Source organism: Anabrus simplex, chromosome 9 (genome assembly GCF_040414725.1).
Source record: "Anabrus simplex isolate iqAnaSimp1 chromosome 9, ASM4041472v1, whole genome shotgun sequence".
NCBI lineage: Eukaryota > Metazoa > Arthropoda > Insecta > Orthoptera > Tettigoniidae > Anabrus > Anabrus simplex.
This window is the reverse complement of record NC_090273.1, coordinates 121,309,004-121,328,449: the sequence shown is the minus strand read 5'-3', so window position 1 is coordinate 121,328,449 and position 19,446 is coordinate 121,309,004. Positions and strand designations below refer to the sequence as shown.

At 39.7% G+C, this 19,446-nt stretch overlaps 1 protein-coding gene across 1 annotated transcript in view; it reads left to right on the top strand.

The window, feature by feature from the left end:
- Positions 1-19,446, top strand: part of unc79 (UNC-79 domain-containing protein) — a 346,819-nt gene that overhangs the window by 312,842 nt on the left and 14,531 nt on the right. The window contains exons 43-45 of the mRNA XM_068229169.1: positions 953-1,063; positions 6,883-6,999; positions 13,404-13,568. Of these exons, the coding sequence (XP_068085270.1) occupies positions 953-1,063; positions 6,883-6,999; positions 13,404-13,568 (393 nt within the window). The remainder of the gene's footprint in view (positions 1-952; positions 1,064-6,882; positions 7,000-13,403; positions 13,569-19,446) is intronic.

Here is a 19,446-nt window from a genome sequence, read left to right as displayed (position 1 = left end):
TGCTATACAAAGCTCCATCGCTCTGTCATTAAGGGACAGTGATTATACAGTGCATGAATTGTTTAGTATCATTTCACAGTGTGACACTTGCTAAGTAAAATGGGTCCACCTATTCAGTACAAGGCTAATGACACATATAACTATATTTTGTCAATAATTAGTTACATTATCATTAGAGTATTAGGCATGGGACTAGGTTTGGCCACTCAGGCCATCTTTAGCCATACAGATTTTAAAAATTGGCATAAATGAAACATTGTGTAACATTCAATCATGACTTGCTTGGTCTTGAAAAATAACTTTTATACACTTGTAAATGATTGAGGGGGGCATATATAAATATTACAGATATGAGTAATTGCCCAATAGGTGTTAATATGTTGATGTAGATCAGACCAGGTGTCTGTAAAGAAAAAGGAAAAAGAAGAAAGTGAAAAAATCTGAACCGCCGCTGTGGTGAAACAAAAAAGCAGAGAAATGTATAACCAGAACTTAACTCTCTCTTACACAGCTCCAAGGAAGTCTTATGTCAGCGATGAAATGCAGCACACTGAATGTTAGGTTTTATCAGAGGCTGGAGGTGGGGGCTCAGGTTGCAGGAGGAATAATGAAGGGGAAGCCATTGCATGATTTACGGTGTGAGAAATAAGCATATAATTATAAAACACATTGTAAATAGTTATGCAACAATAATAAAACAACATCTGAGCTTAATCCCTTGGTAGCTGATCCTTGGGATAAGTGAAAGTTCTGCTAAAATGGAGAGAGTAAAGTCTAATAATAATTTATTTTGTCTTTTGCATGTTTGTGTCATTCCATTGTTATTGTTCCTTCAGATGATCTCTTATGAAAACTAATTAAAATTTTATTTTCTGCATTTTCTGCATAAAAGGGAAATGTAACTCTGTATTTTACTTTACAATGACTTGCATATCATGTTGTTTATTTTCAGGGAATTCTGGATCCTTTCTCAAAAGTAATAAGTTTCACCATTCAGAACTTTGTCGTCAAGTACCACTACCTTGTTGACCTTTGCTATTTGTGCAACAGGGCATTCAACAGGGTGAGTTTCATACCTTTTACATTGTTACATTTACTGAACATCAAATGAAAAAACTAGAATTTAGTGACTTTAAATACTTGTGAAAGCAGTTCAATTTATTTTTGAAAAACTAAAATCAAGTTCAAGAAACTAGAGAATAAAGAGTTATTTTCTGGAGCAAAGATATAAATCATAAATCACTGAGATGTTAAATGCTAAAAAGAATATAACATCAATTAGGTATTGCACTTTATAAATTTCATATTAGAGCCCGTATTGTCAAAGTATCAACTTGTGAAAATTTAGATTTTATAATTCCACCTTTACAATACTGTAATTGTCTTTATTACAAAGACTACATTAAATTACACTCGTGAAACATGTTTCGTCCTCTTATAGGACATCTTCAGTCACAAATACAAATACATAACATTAAAAATAAAGCAAGGACACATTAAAATAAATAAATGCAAAGTCTTTGTATACTGCGACGCGGCGTGATAGCGTCTTGTCAACCTTCAATGTTAAAATGGTGCAGTGTGAACATGATATGAAGCATGAAGTCCAATCATTTGAAACAAGATGAACATAGCGCATGTCTTCTTGAAGGTGATCAAGCCAGCATTTCTTGGGCCGACCACATGGCCTATTTCCAGATGGTGTGATGCGATGCGAAGTGCCATTTTTACAATAGATGATCCTTCTGTACGCATTACATGGCCTTACCACCGAAGTTGAGTCTCAAGCATCTTGTCTACGATGATTTTCTGGATTTCTGGTTTGTGACATGATCTAGCCAGGTCAGTCCAAGTGACCAACAAAGCATGCGCATTTCCATGACATGAAGTTCTTGCTTGTGCTTGACTGCTGCCGGCCAGCATTCAGAGTGATACAGAGCAACTGGGCGAACAACAGTCCTGTAAACCATGGACTTCAGGTGGATTGGTATCCGATGATTACAGAGAACACCGGCAGTTTGCCGCCACTTTATTCAGGCCGCATGTACTCGTGCACAGGCATCTGAAATAGTGTCACACTCAGCGTTAACCAAAGAACCAAGGTACTTAAACTGTTCTACTTCATTGAGATCTTGGGCATCTACCTGAATGGTTCCATTTATCTGCAGATTGCACTCCATGTACTCAGTTTTCTTGGTACTGAGTTGAAGTCCATGTGCTTTTAATTTTTCATTCCACTCCTTAACCTGCTCTTGAATCTGTTGATGCTCCTCAGCAGCCAGTAGGACATCGTCAGCATTCAGGAGTGACCATGAGGATGATGACTGGATATCAGAGATGACTGTGTCCATACACAAAATGAAGAGAAGCAGTGACAGGTCCGATTCCTGGTGGACACCAACCCTAATGGGGAATGGCAGTGAAATTCCAGCAGGGCATCAGACGGCGCTGGTAGAGCTTTGATATAGGAAATTTATACAACGGATATACTGTTCAGGGACGCCATGTGATCTAAGTGCATGCCAAATCAGTTCATGAGGAATGCAGTCAAAGGGCTTTTCCACATCCAGGAAGGCAATGTTGAGTAGCCTGTTGTTCTTTTCCTGGTGTCTTTCCATAAGCAAGCGAACTGCACGAATGGAATCAATCGTTTCACATCCTTTCACAAATCCACACTGGTTTGGAGTGATGTTGACAATACTCCGTAGGCACTGATCTATGATGCGTTCGAGGAGCTTCATGGCATGACATAGTAGGCGAATAGGCCGAAGGTTTGCGCACTCATTGACGTCACCCTTTTCTTTCCAAATAGGCACAGTAATGCTTGTTGATTAGGACAATGGTAGCACTTCTTCTATGATAAAGTGGCTGAAGATGGTTGCAATCAGCTCAGCACCTTGTTGTCCAAGCATTTTCCATGCTTCAGCTGGAATGTCGTCAGGTCCAGTGCATGACCTCCTGAACTTCCGAAAAAGTTATAAGTGCGACAGGACCTGAGATTGATTGGTATTGCACTGTGTATTGGAGGATAAAGGAATTCTTCCTCCTTCATTGCAGATCTTGGAAAAATGCCTGTTCCAATGTTCCAGGATTGTATTTGGTTTCTGGAGTACATCATTTGCTTCATCCTTGATATACATTACATGCCAAATATCTTGACTTAGGCCATGACGTGATCGAGCCAGTTGGTAAATACCTTTTTCTCCTTCTGGCGTATCCAAACGCTCATACAGATCCTTAAAATGAGCAGCCTTAGCTATAGCTACATCCTTTTTGGCCTCAATCTTAAGTCTCCTATATTGTTTGAGGTCGCCGTCAATGCCAGTGTCCTGCCAAATTTTGTAGGCATGCTTCTTCTCTTTTATTGCAGCCTGCATCTCATCATTCCACCACCATGTTTGTTTATCTATGTATGGTTTACCTGGTTTTGTTGTTCCCAGAATATTAGATGTGGTACCACGTATATGTTCGGCGACGTCTTCCCAGACTATATTACCTAGCTGGCCTGTATCTGAATATGGTGCATTGAGAAGGGCAACTACTAGACCTTCCTTATGGTTAGGTAGTTTCCACCATTTGATACAACATGGGCCTGTTATTTTCTGTCGTGGTTTCTGCAAAGGTTTAAGGCAAAGATCCAAAACTAGAAGTCTGTGCTGAGGTGCGATGCTGTCTGATGGGATGACTTTGGCATCGCACACACTCTTAAGTTCACACCGACGGAGTAACCAATAGTCAACCTGAGTGTTTCGCCCACCACTGCTATACGTAATGAGGTGCGGTGGTCTCTTCTTAAAATACGTGTTTGCTTTTTAAAATATTATCTGAATTAAAATCAGTTATGGGACTCGTCAAGTGTTACAGCACAATCCAAAATTCGTTCTCCCTCATTGTTAACGCACTCCAAATCCTTGTCCACTATGAATTGTTGGTATCCCTCTCTTGTCGAATCAACATGCCCATTTAGATCTCCACCAATGAGTAAGTGTTCGTTAAAGTCAGTGGATCATAGGTGTGTGTCGAGACTGTCCCAGAATTCATCCTTTTCCTCATCAAGGCACCCAGGTTGGGGAGCGTAGCATGAAATAACTCTTATCATGGTAGTCCCAGAGTCTATCTTGATTGAGATCAGTCGGTCATTGACACGATTAACTTCAACATTGCTATCATAAAGCTTCTCATGAATGACAATAGCTAGACCATTATGGTTTTGTTTGCGACCATTATAAAAGATCTTGTACCCTTCTCCAATATCATGGGCCTTGGCACCAGTCCACTTGGTCCCCAAGGCAAGCGATGTCAACATGCCGTTTCTTTAGGGTATCAGCTAGCTCATGACTTCTTCCAGTCAGGGTGCTGATGTTAATCGTAGCCAATCAGAGTTGCTGATGGACTCGCTTCTTTTGCCCGCCTCTTCCACAGGCCCTTGCCCACTTCTCATGCTGATCAGGCAAGATCGATATGCGTCACTTAAGGAGGATGCCCTAAGCCTTGGTACTACTGCAGATTCTTGAGAAGACATTATATATTATAAAAATGCACTGTATACCCTATAAACATGTGCAGGTCTATATGTGTTATTGCTAAGTGAATTGTTGATTAGGGAGCATGATAGTCAAGTGGTATTATCACTGGCTTCGCTTGAAGATGGTCAAAGTACAAGTGCATGTGGGGGGTTTAAAAATGAAAAGTCAGTATACTTGTGGTTCAAATTTTTAATAAAACTGGAAGTCTCATGACTATGATGAACTGTCACATTAAACTCGCTTATTTGAACTTACACTCTCTTCAAGAACAACATGAGAACTTTGATATTAGCTTTATTCATTACTTAACTCACAAATAAAATTCTCTGAATTACTGGAGAAAATCAACAGTGGTGGTGGTGGTGGTGGTGGTGACGCATATTGTTTTAAGAGAAAGTACAACTAGGCAACCATACTCTACATAACACTAATCAGAGAAGAAATATGGCATTTTGAAAAATGAAGTCATCTGCCAAAGAAAAACAAGGGCCACAAAGGGCATGAAAATGGAAGATTCCCCAGGCCTTGATACCTAATACCATTGGGGTCGGAAAAGAACAAGTCAACCAAGAGAGGCCGGACAGGATAGATGAAAGTGAGAAGCCTGGCATAAGTAAGCTGAAGCAATGCCAGGACTCAGCTAAGGGCCCCGCAGCTGTCAATCCATGCTCCAAAGTTAAGAGCCCCCGGGAACCCCACCCAGTCACCCTCCATGACAGGCAGGGGTTATCATGGGTGTTATTCCACTACTCCCACCCACAGGGGTTACAAACTTACTACCGAGGCAGAGAGGCCGGCTAGATAATAAGAGAATTGAAGATTCAAGAGGTTAGGATAGGCAGGAAAGAAATAGGAATGAAGAAAAAAGAGCACAGACACTTCTCGGGCAACTCAGGGGACACCTTGTTAGTCTGGCCCTACTCCAAGGCCAATCCAGCATGGGTAACTCTAAGCTGGCACAGCCCTTGGGATCAACAAGCACAGACGCCCCAACACCAACGTCAAGGTCCTGGTGTTCCTAGAGAGGGAGAGAAAATCAACATCTGTGTTCCTCATAGATGATGGGCTTTTGAAACCAACTGGCATAAAACCAACTATGGCTTCCATAGTTTAATACAGAGAATGATGAGAAGTATGAATATGTTAAATATTTATATTTTTGACCGTTCACATTCTCTACTTATGGAAAATGCCAGGAATCAAAATATACCAAATGCACAACCTTAAGTAAATAGACTTGGCTTATTTAACTGTATTTAGTAATTTGATTTATTACAATAATGGTACCATTATCTCCTTTACACCTTAGGTAATGATTTCTTAGTTCAAGCAACTCAGTCACCACTGATGTGCATTTAGTGCAGTCATCCAGGTGGCAGATTCCCTATCCGTTGTTTACCTAGTCTTTTCTTAAATAAATGCTAAGAATTTGGAAATTTATTGAATATCTCCCTCGGTGAATTATTCCATTTCCTAACTCCCCTTCCTTTAAATTAATATTTGCCCCATTTTGTCCTCTTGAATTACAACTTTTTCTTTATATTGTGATCTTTCCTACTTTTAAAAATGCCACTCAAACTTATTCGTCTACTAATGTCATTCCACACCATTGCTCCACTGACAGCTCGGGACATACCACTTAAAGTCAAAGAATAATACACGTAACATACCACTTAGCCATGCAGCTCATCTCCTTTCTCCCAAGTCTTCCCAGCCCAAACTTTGCAACATTTTTGTAACGCTACTCTTTTGTTGGAAATCACCCAGAACAAACTGAGCTGCGTTTCTTTGGATTTTTTCCAGTTCTTGAATCAAGTAATCCTGGTGATAGTCCCATGCACTGGAACAATATTCTATTTGGGGTCTTACCAGATACTTATATGCCTTCTCCTTTACATCCTTACTACAATCCCTCATAACGTAAGGATCCAAGCTTCAAGGTCTGCGAAGTCTACATAAGAACAGTTGAAGAACTATCTGATGGTGATATAGTGGCCCCATTCTGGAAAGCCAAGAATAACGGCCAAGAGGATTTGTTGCTCTATAAACACATCTAATATAACATTGTTTTTTGCCATTAATAAAGTACTACTGTATTAAGAAATCAAGTGTTCCCCTCTCATGGTCAGTTAAAATAATATTATTGTTCCAACGAGATTATGTTTACCAAAAGAGCTTTAATGAAGTTGTTTTCATTCATTTTTAAACTGCTAGATTTGCACAATCATTGAAACAATTTGCCATCCAGATTTGAATTACCATACATTTTATGTACAGTATCTTTAAACTATTATTTGTCTTCCTTTATTTCTCAAATTATCACTCATTTGAACTTACTATGTACGTAATTTAACAGGAGCGAGAGAAACTACTCCTTACAAGGATGGTGGTGTTTGATCTGGTACAGGCTCTGAAGTTCAAGATAACTGTTCCAGACACCAACTTCCTCATGCTGATCAACTTTGTGCTTCAGGTATTTAAAGATTCTTGCAAAATCATTACACTTTCATTTGCATTATTGATAACTATTTTTGAACACCAGTGGAAACAGCACTATACACCTTATGTGTCTTTTAGCAACAGGTAGGTTGCAAACTAGTTTTATTGGGACATTAACATGGCATCATCAGCCCTGTATAAGCTTGACTCTTTTCTCTGTTGAGTGACAGTTATATGAGTTTTGAAGTATTATTGTGCTTCGTAATATCAGTACAGTATGTTTCATCTTTGTTTCACAGTGTCACTATATTGCTTGTTATCATTATGTGATTGGACATGGAAGTAGGCTGTACTGTACACCTGTGATTTGGAGCTTAGAGCATCAATATGTAATACGATTTTAATAATATTGTACATGTCACCATTCTCGGCACAATTCAAGAAGACTGTGAGGTTGGCAGAAATCAGAACTGCTGATATATGATGTTCCTAAATGTCACTCTATTGCTCATTACCATCATGTAATTGGACATGGCTGCAGGCTACGGGTATCAAAGCTTGCCCACCATAAGCACAGTGCCCGTACTAGAAATACTTGTGCACAAAGGCACAAGTCTCTTCCCCTCATTTGGTTTGTTCTTCCCCATGTTACTGACTCAGGGTTGTGCATGCTTAGTGTGATAGGCTCCAGGTACCTGTTTTGATCTACAATTAATGATGGAAACATACAGCTGCATAGGCTGTGTCATAAGGATTGATACAGTTGTTTGTTAGTGTGTGTGTGTGTGTGTGTGTGTGTGTGTGTGTGTGTGTGTGTGTGTGTGTGTGTGTGTGTGTGTGTGTGTGTGTGTGTGTGTGTGTGTGTGTGTGTGTGTGTGTGTGTGTGTGTGTGTGTGTGTGTGTGTGTGTGTGTGTGTGTGTGTGTGTGTGTGTGTGTGTGTGTGTGTGTGTGTGTGTGTGTGTGTGTGTGTGTGTGTGTGTGTGTGTGTGTGTGTGTGTGTGTGTGTGTGTGTGTGTGTGTGTGTGTGTGTGTGTGTGTGTGTGTGTGTGTGTGTGTGTGTGTGTGTGTGTGTGTGTGTGTGTGTGTGTGTGTGTGTGTGTGTGTGTGTGTGTGTGTGTGTGTGTGTGTGTGTGTGTGTGTGTGTGTGTGTGTGTGTGTGTGTGTGTGTGTGTGTGTGTGTGTGTGTGTGTGTGTGTGTGTGTGTGTGTGTGTGTGTACTTTTACATCAATGTGGTTGCTTGAAGAGATGCTACATTAATCATAGCCTATTTTATTTTGTGTAAGTTTATAAAATTGTCATGTTTTGCTATGAAAGTGATGTAGTTGCAGCATAGTATTCGGTATTATTTGGTTCATAATTGTTCATAGGAGAGTTGAACATGTTACGCCCCTAGAAAGTAAATGCTTATTATTTTGTACTTCATTGCTTATGGCAACCTTTAAAGTAATTATTTATTTTTTCTGGTACACATTGATTACATTGTTTGACACATTTTATACAGACGTTGTGCTGAACACATTTAATAATTTATGTCCTTATATGAAAGAATATACGAAGATGGCCTAGAAAATAATGCTCCTCAATTTTATTCTCAGCCCCCAACAATGGTACGAATGCAAAACTTTAGATATGAATTCTTTTAAGTTTTCGGAGTGCATGCACAAGTTTCTGTTTCTTCCGACAGATACCATACTTGCAGCAATGGTTCAACATGGCGTCTGTAAGTGATGTATGTTACAAGCAGTGTGCAGTCATTGAATTTCTCACTGCAGAGCAAGAAACGGTTGGAAACATTCACAAACATTTAAGTGCAGTTTATAGAGCATCAGCAGTCGACAGAAGTACGGTTAAAAACATATCATATGTAAGGCTTTTCAGGCGTTTGCTCTATTAACCAGCATTTCGTCTTAGGTCTGACACTAGACTCGTCAGAGTGGGATGTGTCAGACCCTGCCCACTGACGCTGGGTGTATGCAGGAGAGCTTATCAGAAGCCTATGTAAGAGGCACAGTCTGATAACTGCATACGCGAGATAAATCTCCACAATGGAATTATTGCCCGCCTAGCAATTCTGAAAGGAAAATTCTAAATTCCCATGGAGGGAATTAGATATTTTTCACCAATAGAGCATGTCAAAAACATATCAGATGTAAGGCTTTTCAGGCGTTTGCTCTATTAACCAGCATTTCGTCTTAGGTCTGACACTAGAGTCGTCAGAGTGGGATGTGTCAGACCCTACCCACTTTAGAAGTACAGTTAGTCACTGGGCACAGAGGGTAAGACCGAAAGCGTTTCAGCAAAGCTCCAAGACTTACAGCGGCCAGGGAGGCCACCCACGACTGTCACACCTGACAAGATGCAGCGTGCTGATGTGCTCATTCGCGATGACCGACGCAGAACGACTCGGCAGTTGGCGCGGGAGCTGTCAATCAGCAAAGGGAGTGTGGGTGTAATAATCATTGCTCTTGATTACGCAAAAAATTATTCATGATGGGTTCCACGCCGTCTTGTGGATGAACATAAAACTCTCAGTAAAAACATTTCTTCTGAGTTGCTGCAACGTTTTGAAGTATTTTGAGCCCGAGACAAAATGGCAATTGATGGAATTGCTCCATCCTGACTCTCCAAAGAAGAAAAAACATTCAAAGAAACTGCTTCTGCTGGTAAGGTTATGATCACTGTGTTTTGGGACTGTGATGGTGTCATACTCATTGATGTGATGCCGAGAGGCTCCACCATTAATTCTGAGGCATATGTGAACACATTAACCAAACTCAAGAAGCGCTTCCAGTGACTTGGACACCATAAAAACCTAGGTGATTGTTTGCTTCAACATGATAACACACGCCCTCGATAGCTGCAGTCGCTTAAGTGCGGCCAGTATCCAGTATTCGGGAGATAGTGGGTTCGAACCCCACTGTCGGCAGCCCTGAAGATGGTTTTCTGTGGTTTCCCATTTTCACACCAGGCAAATGCTGGGGCTCTACCTTAATTAAGGCCACGACTGCTTCCTTCCCATTCCTAGCCCTTTCTTGTCCCATCATCGCCATAAGACCTATCTGTGTTGGTGCGACGTAAAGCAACTTGCAAAAAACAAGTTTGAGGATGTTGGAACACATCACGAAACAGGGTTGGACTGTGTTACCCCATCCACCCTATTGCCTTGACGTAGCTCCCACAGGCTTTCACTTGTTTGGTATCCCACGGTATCCCCTACCTGTCATAAGAGGCGACTAAAAGGGGCCCCAGGGACTCTGAAATTTGGAGCATGGTTTGGCGACCACAAGGCCCTTAGCTGAGCCCTGGTATTGCTTCCACTTACTTGTGTTAGGCTCCCCACTTTCATCTAGCCTATCCGACCTTCCTTGGTCAACTCTTGTTCTTTTCCAACTGCTACACTATTAGGTTTGCGAGGGCTAGGGAGTCTTTCATTTTCATGCCCTTCGTGGTCCTTGTCTTACTTTGGCCGATACCTTCATTTTTTGAAGTGTCGAATCCCTTCCATTTTTCCCTCTGATTAGTGTTATATAGAGGATGGTTCCCTAGTTGTGCTTCTTTTTAAAACAATAATCACCACCACCATAATGTCCTGGGCTAGCGTTCATAACAACTGTTTCTCATGCACGCAGAGTTGTCAGTCAGCTTGTAACTTTGACATGCCTGATGTAGGCTGTAGGCTACTGTACACCCATGATTTGAAGCCATGTATATAGAGATAGAAACATGAAAAGGTACACATAATAGGATAAAAGGAATTACAGGTCAGTGTGGGCACAAGAACAAACATGAAAGCACAAAAAAGAACAGTAATCTTCATATTTAATACACTGCCATCTTCAGATAGATAACTCTTCTCCCACAACTCTTCAATCCCATCTTCATCAGGAGGATAAACATCAACACTTGACAGATCTTGTTTTTGATGTGGGAAATGTAATCTTTTTTTTTTTTTAATGTTTTCGGTGACACAAGAATGGCAATGAGCTAGGATTGTGAAGGTAGCATCCATGGCCTAAATTGAAGTACAGCCCCAGCATTTACCAGGTGTGAAAATGGGAACCTATGGCAAAACATCTTCAGGACTGCCCAAGGTGGGATTCAAACTCACCACTTCCGGAATGCAAGTTCACAGCTATGCCACCCTAACTGCACAGCCAACTGGCTTGGTGGAAAATAAGAAGAATGCTGGACAAGCACAATAAAAGGGAAGAGACATACGTTAAAGATGAATACAAGTGGTAAAAGATCAGGAACAAAGGATATACACAGAAGGAGAAAAGGATCCCTACAGGTTATTTGTTGTTCCTGTCTTTTACCTCTTCTGTTCATCTTTAATTTTTGTCTCTTCCCTTTTCTGTCTTTATTTGGTTTTATTCTTATCCGACACTCCACTGAAGATCTGTCAAGATGGCCCTTCAATATCAGTGTTGATGCCAACCCTCCTGATGAAGCTGAGAAACAGGGATATCTGGAGTTGATGAGGAGAGAATGTATCTATTTGAAGATGGCAATATATGAAGATGTGGGGATTGTCCTTTTATTTCTATGTTGTCATGTTTGTCCTTGTCTCCCTTCTTATGCTTCCTCTTCCTGACCTGTTTGTCATATTCCATTGATTTCTCTAATTTTTAATTCCTTTCCATTATTAATACTTTGTGATCTTCGTTCTTTGGTACCCATAATATGGAAGTTCATATTTATTACTGTAGAGATAGGGATGACACCTTGATTAAAAAGAGTAATAATCTCATTAGGATCACTCTTGCTGACCATGTGATATCTAGTCCAACCTCAAGGTCTTTTGGTGTCCGGCTCCATGGCTAAATGGTTAGCGTATTGGCCTTTGATCACAGGTATCCCGGACTCGATTTCTGCCAGGGTCGGGAACTTTAACCATAATTGGTTAATTTCACTGGCACAGGGGCTGGGTGTATGTGTCATCTTCATAATAATTTCATCCTCATCACAACGCGTGGTTCACCGACAGTCATCAAATCAAGAGACATGCATCTGGCAAGCCAAACTTGTCCTGGGACACTCCTGGAACTAAAAGCCATACGCCATTTCATTTCAAGGTCTTTTTGGTAGAGCAAGGATCAGTGAGATTTCTTGTCTAAGAGATCATTGGAAAGATGGCATGTATTTTATCAGCCATAGTTCTCTATGTCAAATACAGGTTCATTGAAAAAGATTACCCATATTTTTAAAAATTGCTGTTTCAAGTAGAATAAACATATTGAGGTGATTATGGTTTTAAACTGAAGAGGAAACTGAAGAGGAAAGAAGGCAGTTTTTTTTAAACCACTGCTAGAAGTCATCATACTAGCTGCCTGCCCTGGGCTGGGTGATACAACCCTCACTATGAATAGCATTTCTGCACGTGTGCTATATAGCCAGGCTAGGTTGGTACAATGCAGACTGCCCAGCAGAATGCTCAGTGCATACTTTGGTTCATGGGATTAAAATCAATTGTGCTTGTTCGACATAACTTTAGAATATCTTATCACTGTTGTGATGCACCAGACAATGTACACAACACATTGAATACCCAGTTTCCAAATGGTTGGATTGGTGGAGGTGGCCTTATTACCTGGCTGCCTAGAAGCCCTGATTTCCCTCCAATGGTGGACTTCTTCTGGGGATACATTAAGAATATTGTTTATGGTGAGAATTTAAGTTACTTAGTGCATTTTGGACAAAGGATTGTTGTTGCCATCAAAATTGTTACTCCAGACATTTTCCAGTGTACAGGCAAGAAACTGATTATTACTGATTTTGTGTCTGCCGTGACACTAATGGGACATATATAGAAATTTATTAAGTTATGTAATTAAAAAAACCTCCCATATTTCCTTTTCAGTTATGACCATAATCACCTCAATATGTTTATCCTCCTTGAAGCAGCAATTTTTTAAAATATGGGTATTCTTTTTTGATGACCCTGTATATAAGATAAATCACTGATATGAAGCTCCCTCTGTTGCCCCTCCACTGATACTGATACATTAATGAGTTTATCTCTGTTTAGTTTCTTATACTCAATCTCAGCTTCCATTCTTTGATACATTTTCTTACACTATAGTTACTTACTATCCATTACTATACATATGAATAAGTAAGTAAAATATAGTTAGATGATCAGAGCTCACCTCTAAAATGTCTGTTAAATTTCTATTATTCTTAATCTCTTATTTTTCATGTTTTATTGAAACTTAGAAGATAATCAATTTAAAGATAAGAAAGTTACAAATTTAGAAAGAAAAAAAAACATGTAAGTACTTGTCAATAGCACTTCCTTTGTTGCATTTGAATAATATTGTTTGTTTGTTTGTTTGTTTGTTTGTTTGTTTGTTTGTTTGTTTGTTTGTTTGTTTGTTTGTTTGTTTGTTTGTTTGTTTGTTTGTTTGTTTGTTTGTTTGTTTGTTTGTTCCTGTAGGATGCAGGAGGATCACTACCACCTAATGTAGTGATAGAAGACTCTCCTCCACTGATCCCAGAGGGTGGTCCAATCTTCAACACAAATGCATCCGAGTGTATGAGGCACCACCTTGCTGATGTCCTAGAGTTTCTGGCTGACTTTCATACGCTCAGTAAAATCAAGGTCTGTACATATATTATTAATTGAACTCAATAATCCCTTTTTGGGGCCTTAAAGTATGTAAATGTGATGCATTTCCCAGTCTTGGAATCTGATGGTTGAAAATTCACAATAAGTCAAGGATTTAAATGATCAAAAATAAGAAGCTTGGAGGGAGGATGGGAATACACACATATAGGGCAGGTCCCAGGTGTTTTTCTATCCTGTATGAAAACTGCACATGTTTTTTCTCTCTCACATGTTTAATCATAGACCTAAACTATTTTCTATCTGCAGTGTCAATACTCTGACTAGTTAATCACTCTCACGCTGTTTAATGATAAGTTAATTTTCCTTTTTTTTTTTCATTCAAGCGCTTACAAGCAAACTAGAGAAAAACAACAAGAACAAGATCAACAATGATGAATTGGACTTGTCTCTATCATACGCAGTCATATACAGAACCTACAGCATAAGGAACAAAATGTAATTCAAATGTACAGTAAATCTTGATATTACATAAATGAATGGAAAAGTACCATATGAAATACATAAATCGAGGATAAATTTCATATTTGAGCCCGTATTGTCAAAAAGTATCAACCCGTAATCGTCTTTATTAATAAGACTGCATTAAACACTATTGGTAATACATGTTTCGTCCTCTTATGGGACATCTTCAGTCGCACATAAAATCATTGGAAATCTGGTTAAGGACACATTAAAATTAGTGAATAAAAAGTCTGTGAATCTTGTGACGCAGCATATTAGTGTCTTGTCAATCTTGAATCTTAAAACAGCACAACATGAACATGATGTGAGCCATGAAGTCCAGTTATTGCACAGGTTAAAATGTCCTTACATGCGTGGAATTACACAAATATAATACAACATGAGAGGCTATGTGAATTGAATTAACCATATAATTACCCTGACATTGTGAATACATTGTACATGTTCTTGAATGTGTACATAAAATAGTACAATATTGATGCCACATTAAATAGCTTCTTGTAATGTGTTGAAGAAAGGTGAACTTATGTTGAATGACGCAAGTTGAACTTGGTTGTGTTGTCGACCATATGGGCCTAAAAAGAAAAAAAATATGAATGAGCTAATGAAAAATTCAATGTGAAATGTAAACTGTGTGCCCCATCTGGTCACTCACCACCTTGCCCCTCCTGTGCCGTCCACCTCACATCAAGTATTGAAGTTAACTGAGTGCAGTCCTCGAAGGCCGTTGAGGACTGACTTGGAGTGGAGGTTGTGGGGAGTTTGATGTAAGGTGTAAAGTAATGCATTCCTTACACGCCATCGTGTAAAGAATTTTATGATTATCTCCTCAAAAAGTATATTGATTTCTTCCGATATTATAACTTGGATTGCATTTTTTATCAATACTAATAAAAGTGTTTTCAAAAATATTCAATAGATTACCTTTCTTACTTAATTGGAGAATTTGAAGGTCTTGTTTTATATCTATCTCACTTTCAAAAGAAAATTTAATCTGTGAATCCATGTTATTTAATTGTTCCAATACCTCCTCTCCATTCCTGTGATCAATTATTGTAAAAGTGTTGTCCACGTATCTCAACCAAAATATTATACCTTTAACGTTGTTGATTTTACTATTTTCGAGAAAATTCATGTAAATTTCTGCCACAGTTCCCAAAAACCTTCCTGTTTATAAATCTGACCATTAAAGGTGAAATAATTATTAGCGGTGATGAACTCCAAGATATTAATAAAATCCGCTACCTCTTGCCCACTTAAATGACTGTATTTGAGTTGGATTGCTCTTTACAGGATATATCGTTTTTTATACTGGAATATTCGGGAACATACTTTTGACATCAAATAAATACATCTTCTGGTCTGATCGCATGTTTAAATCTTTGGTATGATCACAAAATTCTTTGGAATTCTTAATAGACTTATTACCTTCAAACCTATAATGTTTTTAAAAAAGATTCATGTTTGTGGGTTACTGTAGTCACGTCCTAGTTCGTGAACCATGGGCAATGGCTGAGTGGCCTAGTAAGTGGTCCTGAGAGTCGGGATACCAGTTGCTATGGAATGGGAGTGGGCACCTCGGACTTATTCTGAGTCGTGGCCCTCCTTCTGCTCAGGAGGCTAGGACTATACCATTCACCGGTGGTCTATAACCCGTTAGAGGAGAGATCCTCACTTGGACTATGTGCAAATAGGGCAGCATCCTGCTTCATGAATTTACCGAGCTCAGAACACTTTAAGCAAGCCTCGGACCTGTGGGAGTAATGGAGCCCCACTCCCATTTGACAGGCGAGGGACTCCTTGGAAACAACTTGGCAAACGAAATGGAATTCGATGGGGAGCTATCAATTTTAATGGGGCTTATGGAAGAAAGAAGGTAGAACTGGCTGAGTCAGCAAAGAGGATGCATCTGGATGTGCTAGGGGTAAGTGATATTCGGGTAAGGGGAGAAAATGAGGAAGAGATAGGAGATTATAAAGTGTACTTGACGGGTGTTAGAAAGGGAAGGGCAGAGTCTGGGGTAGGGCTCTTTATCAGGAATACCATTGCACACAACATAGTTTCTGTTAGGCACGTAAATGAGCGAATGATGTGGGTAGATTTGTCAGTGGGAGGAATTAAGACAAGAATTGTGTCCATGTATTCACCATGTGAGGGTGCAGATGAGGATGAAGTTGACAAGTTTTATGAAGCATTGAGTGACTCGTGGTCAGGGTGAACAGCAAGAATAGAATAGTGCTAATGGGTGATTTCAATGCGAGAGTTGGGAATAGACCTGAAGGATACGAAAGGGTGATTGGTAAATGTGGGGAAGTTATGGAAGCTAATGGGAATGGGAAGCATTTGCTGGACTTCTGTGCTGGTATGGGTTTAGCTGTTACGAATACATTCTTCAAGCATAAGGCTATTCACCGCTACACATGGGAGGCTAGGGGTACCAGATCCATAATAGACTATATCTTAACAGACTTTGAATTCAGGAAATCTGTTAGGAATGTACGAGTTTTTCACAGATTTTTCGATGATACAGACCACTATCTGATCTATAGTGAACTAAGTACCTCTAGGCCTAGGGTAGAGAAAGTGAAATCTGTCTGCAAACGAATAAGGGTAGAAAGTCTCCAGGACGAGGAAATTAGACAGAAGTACATGGATATGATTAGTGAGAAGTTTCGAACAGTAGACAGTATGCAGGTTCAGGATATAGAAAGTGAATGGGTGGCATACAGGGATGCTGTAGTAGAAACAGCAAGGGAATGCCTAGGAACAACTGTGTGTAAAGATGGGAAAAGGTGAACATCTTGGTGGAATGATGAAGTGAGAGCAGCCTGTAAACGTAAAATTAAGGCTTATCAGAAATGGCTCCAAACAAGGGCCAAGGCAGACAGGGATTGGTACGTAGATGAAAGAAACAGAGCGAAACAAATAGTTGTTGAATCCAAAAAGAAGTCATGGGAAGATTTTGGTAAGAACCTGGAAAGGCTAGGTCAAGCAGCAGGGAAACCTTTCTGGACAGTAATAAAGAATCTTAGGAAGGGAGGGAAAAAGGAAATGAACAGTGTTTTGAGTAATTCAGGTGAACTCATGATAGATCCCAGGGAATCACTGGAGAGGTGGAGGGAATATTTTGAACATCTTCTCAATGTAAAAGGAAATCATCCTTGTGGTGTTGCAAATGGGGAGGAGGAAAAGGATGTTGGTGAAATTATGCTTGAGGAAGTGGAAAGGATAGTAAATAAACTCCATTGTCATAAGGCAGCAGGAATAGATGAAATTAGACCTGAAATGGTGAAGTATAGTGGGAAGGCAGGGATGAAATGGCTTCATAGAGTAGTAAAATTAGCGTGGAGTGTTGGTAAGGTACCTTCAGATTGGACAAAAGCAGTAATTGCACCTATCTATAAGCAAGGGAACAGGAAGGATTGCAACAACTATCGAGGTATCTCATTGATTAGTATACCAGGAAAAGTATTCACTGGCACCTTGAAGGGGAGGCTGCGATCAGTCGTTGAGAGGAAGTTGAATGAAACCCAGTGTGGTTTCAGACCACAGAGAGGCTGTCAGGATCAGATTTTCAGTATGCGCCAGGTAATTGAAAAATGCTACGAGAGGAATAGGAAGTTGTGTTTATGTTTCATAGATCTAGAGAAAGCATATGATAGGGTACCGAGGGAAAATATGTTCGCCATACTGGGGGACTACGGAATTAAAGGTAGATTATTAAAATCAATCAAAGGCATTTATGTTGACAATTGGGCTTCAGTGAGAATTGATGGTAGAATGAGTTCTTGGTTTGGGGTACTTGCAGGGGTTAGACAAGGCTGCAATCTTTCACCTTTGCTGTTCGTAGTTTACATGGATCATCTGCTGAAAGATATAAAATGGCAGGGAGGAATTCAGTTAGGTGGAAATGTAGTAAGCAGTCTGGCCTATGCTGACGACTTGGTCTTAATGGCAGATTGTGCTGAAAGCCTCCAGTCTAATATCTTGGAACTTGAAAATAGGTGCAATGAGTATGGTATGAAAATTAGCCTCTCGAAGACTTAATTGATGTCAGTAGGTAAGAAATTCAACAGAATCGAATGTCAGATTGGTGATACAAAGCTAGAACAGGTCGATAATTTCAAGTATTTAGGTTGTGCGTTCTCCCAGGATGGTAATATATATAGTAAGTGAGAATGAATCAAGGTGTCGTAAAGCTAATGCAGTGAGCTCGCAGTTGCAATCAACAGTATTCTGTTAGAAGGAAGTCGGCTCCCAGACGAAACTATCTTTACATCGGTCTGATTTCGGACCAACTTTGCTTTACGGGAGCGAAAGCTGGGTGGACTCAGGATATCTTATTCACAAGTTAGAAGTAACAGACATGAAAGTAGCAAGAATGATTGCTGGTACAAACAGGTGGGATCAATGGCAGGAGGGTACTCGGAATGAGGAGATAAAGGCTAATTTAGGAATGAACTCGATGGATGAAGCTGTACGCATAAACCGGCTTCGGTGGTGGGGTCATGTGAGGCGAATTAAGGAGGATAGGTTACCTAAGAGAATAATGGACTCTGTTATGGAGGGTAAGAGAAGTAGAGGTAGTCCAAGAATACGATGGTTAGACTTGGTTTCTAACGATTTAAAGATAAGAGGTATAGAACTAAATGATGCCACAACACTAGTTGCAAATCGAGGATTGTGGCGACGTTTAGTAAATTCTCAGAGGCTTGCAGACTGAACACTGAAAGGCATAACAGTCTATAATGATAATGTATGTATGTATGTATGTATGTACTGTATATAAATCTAGACGTCTTGTATATAGAGCTATTTTTGAAGTTGATGATAGGTCTTATAGGTATATTCTCTTTATGCACCTTCGATAGTGTCCTAGCCGTCGGGATACCTGGATTCATATTAATAAGTTTTTGAGACTCCCTTTCATTGAGGATGAAAGAAGATAGTTTAAGAAGTTGCTTTAAGGGGGGATGTAACCGACGAGGGGTCAAAAAATCGAAATTTTGAAAAATATACTGGTCGGGTCCTTTTTTATAATTTTGAATGAATTCTCTGTAAAAAGGCTTTCGGTTTTCTGTATGTATGATTCTTTAGTCATAATGACCGTAGCATTCCCCTTGTCCGCCTTAGTCAAAATCACATCATTCTCCTTAATTTTCTGTTTCAATGAACCTATTATTTGGTTATGATGTGTTACTTATTAAATTAGAAAGTTTTTTCTAAATATTAAATCTAGTTTCCATTTGGTTCTCTGTCGGTAACTTCTGTACTGCATTTTCAGCTTCCACCGAGATTGTAATTGTGCTCTTTAGTTTGAATTGAATGGGCCAATTGAATTTGGGACCTTTCTCCATAACTCTTATTTCCGACTTACCAAAATGGGTCT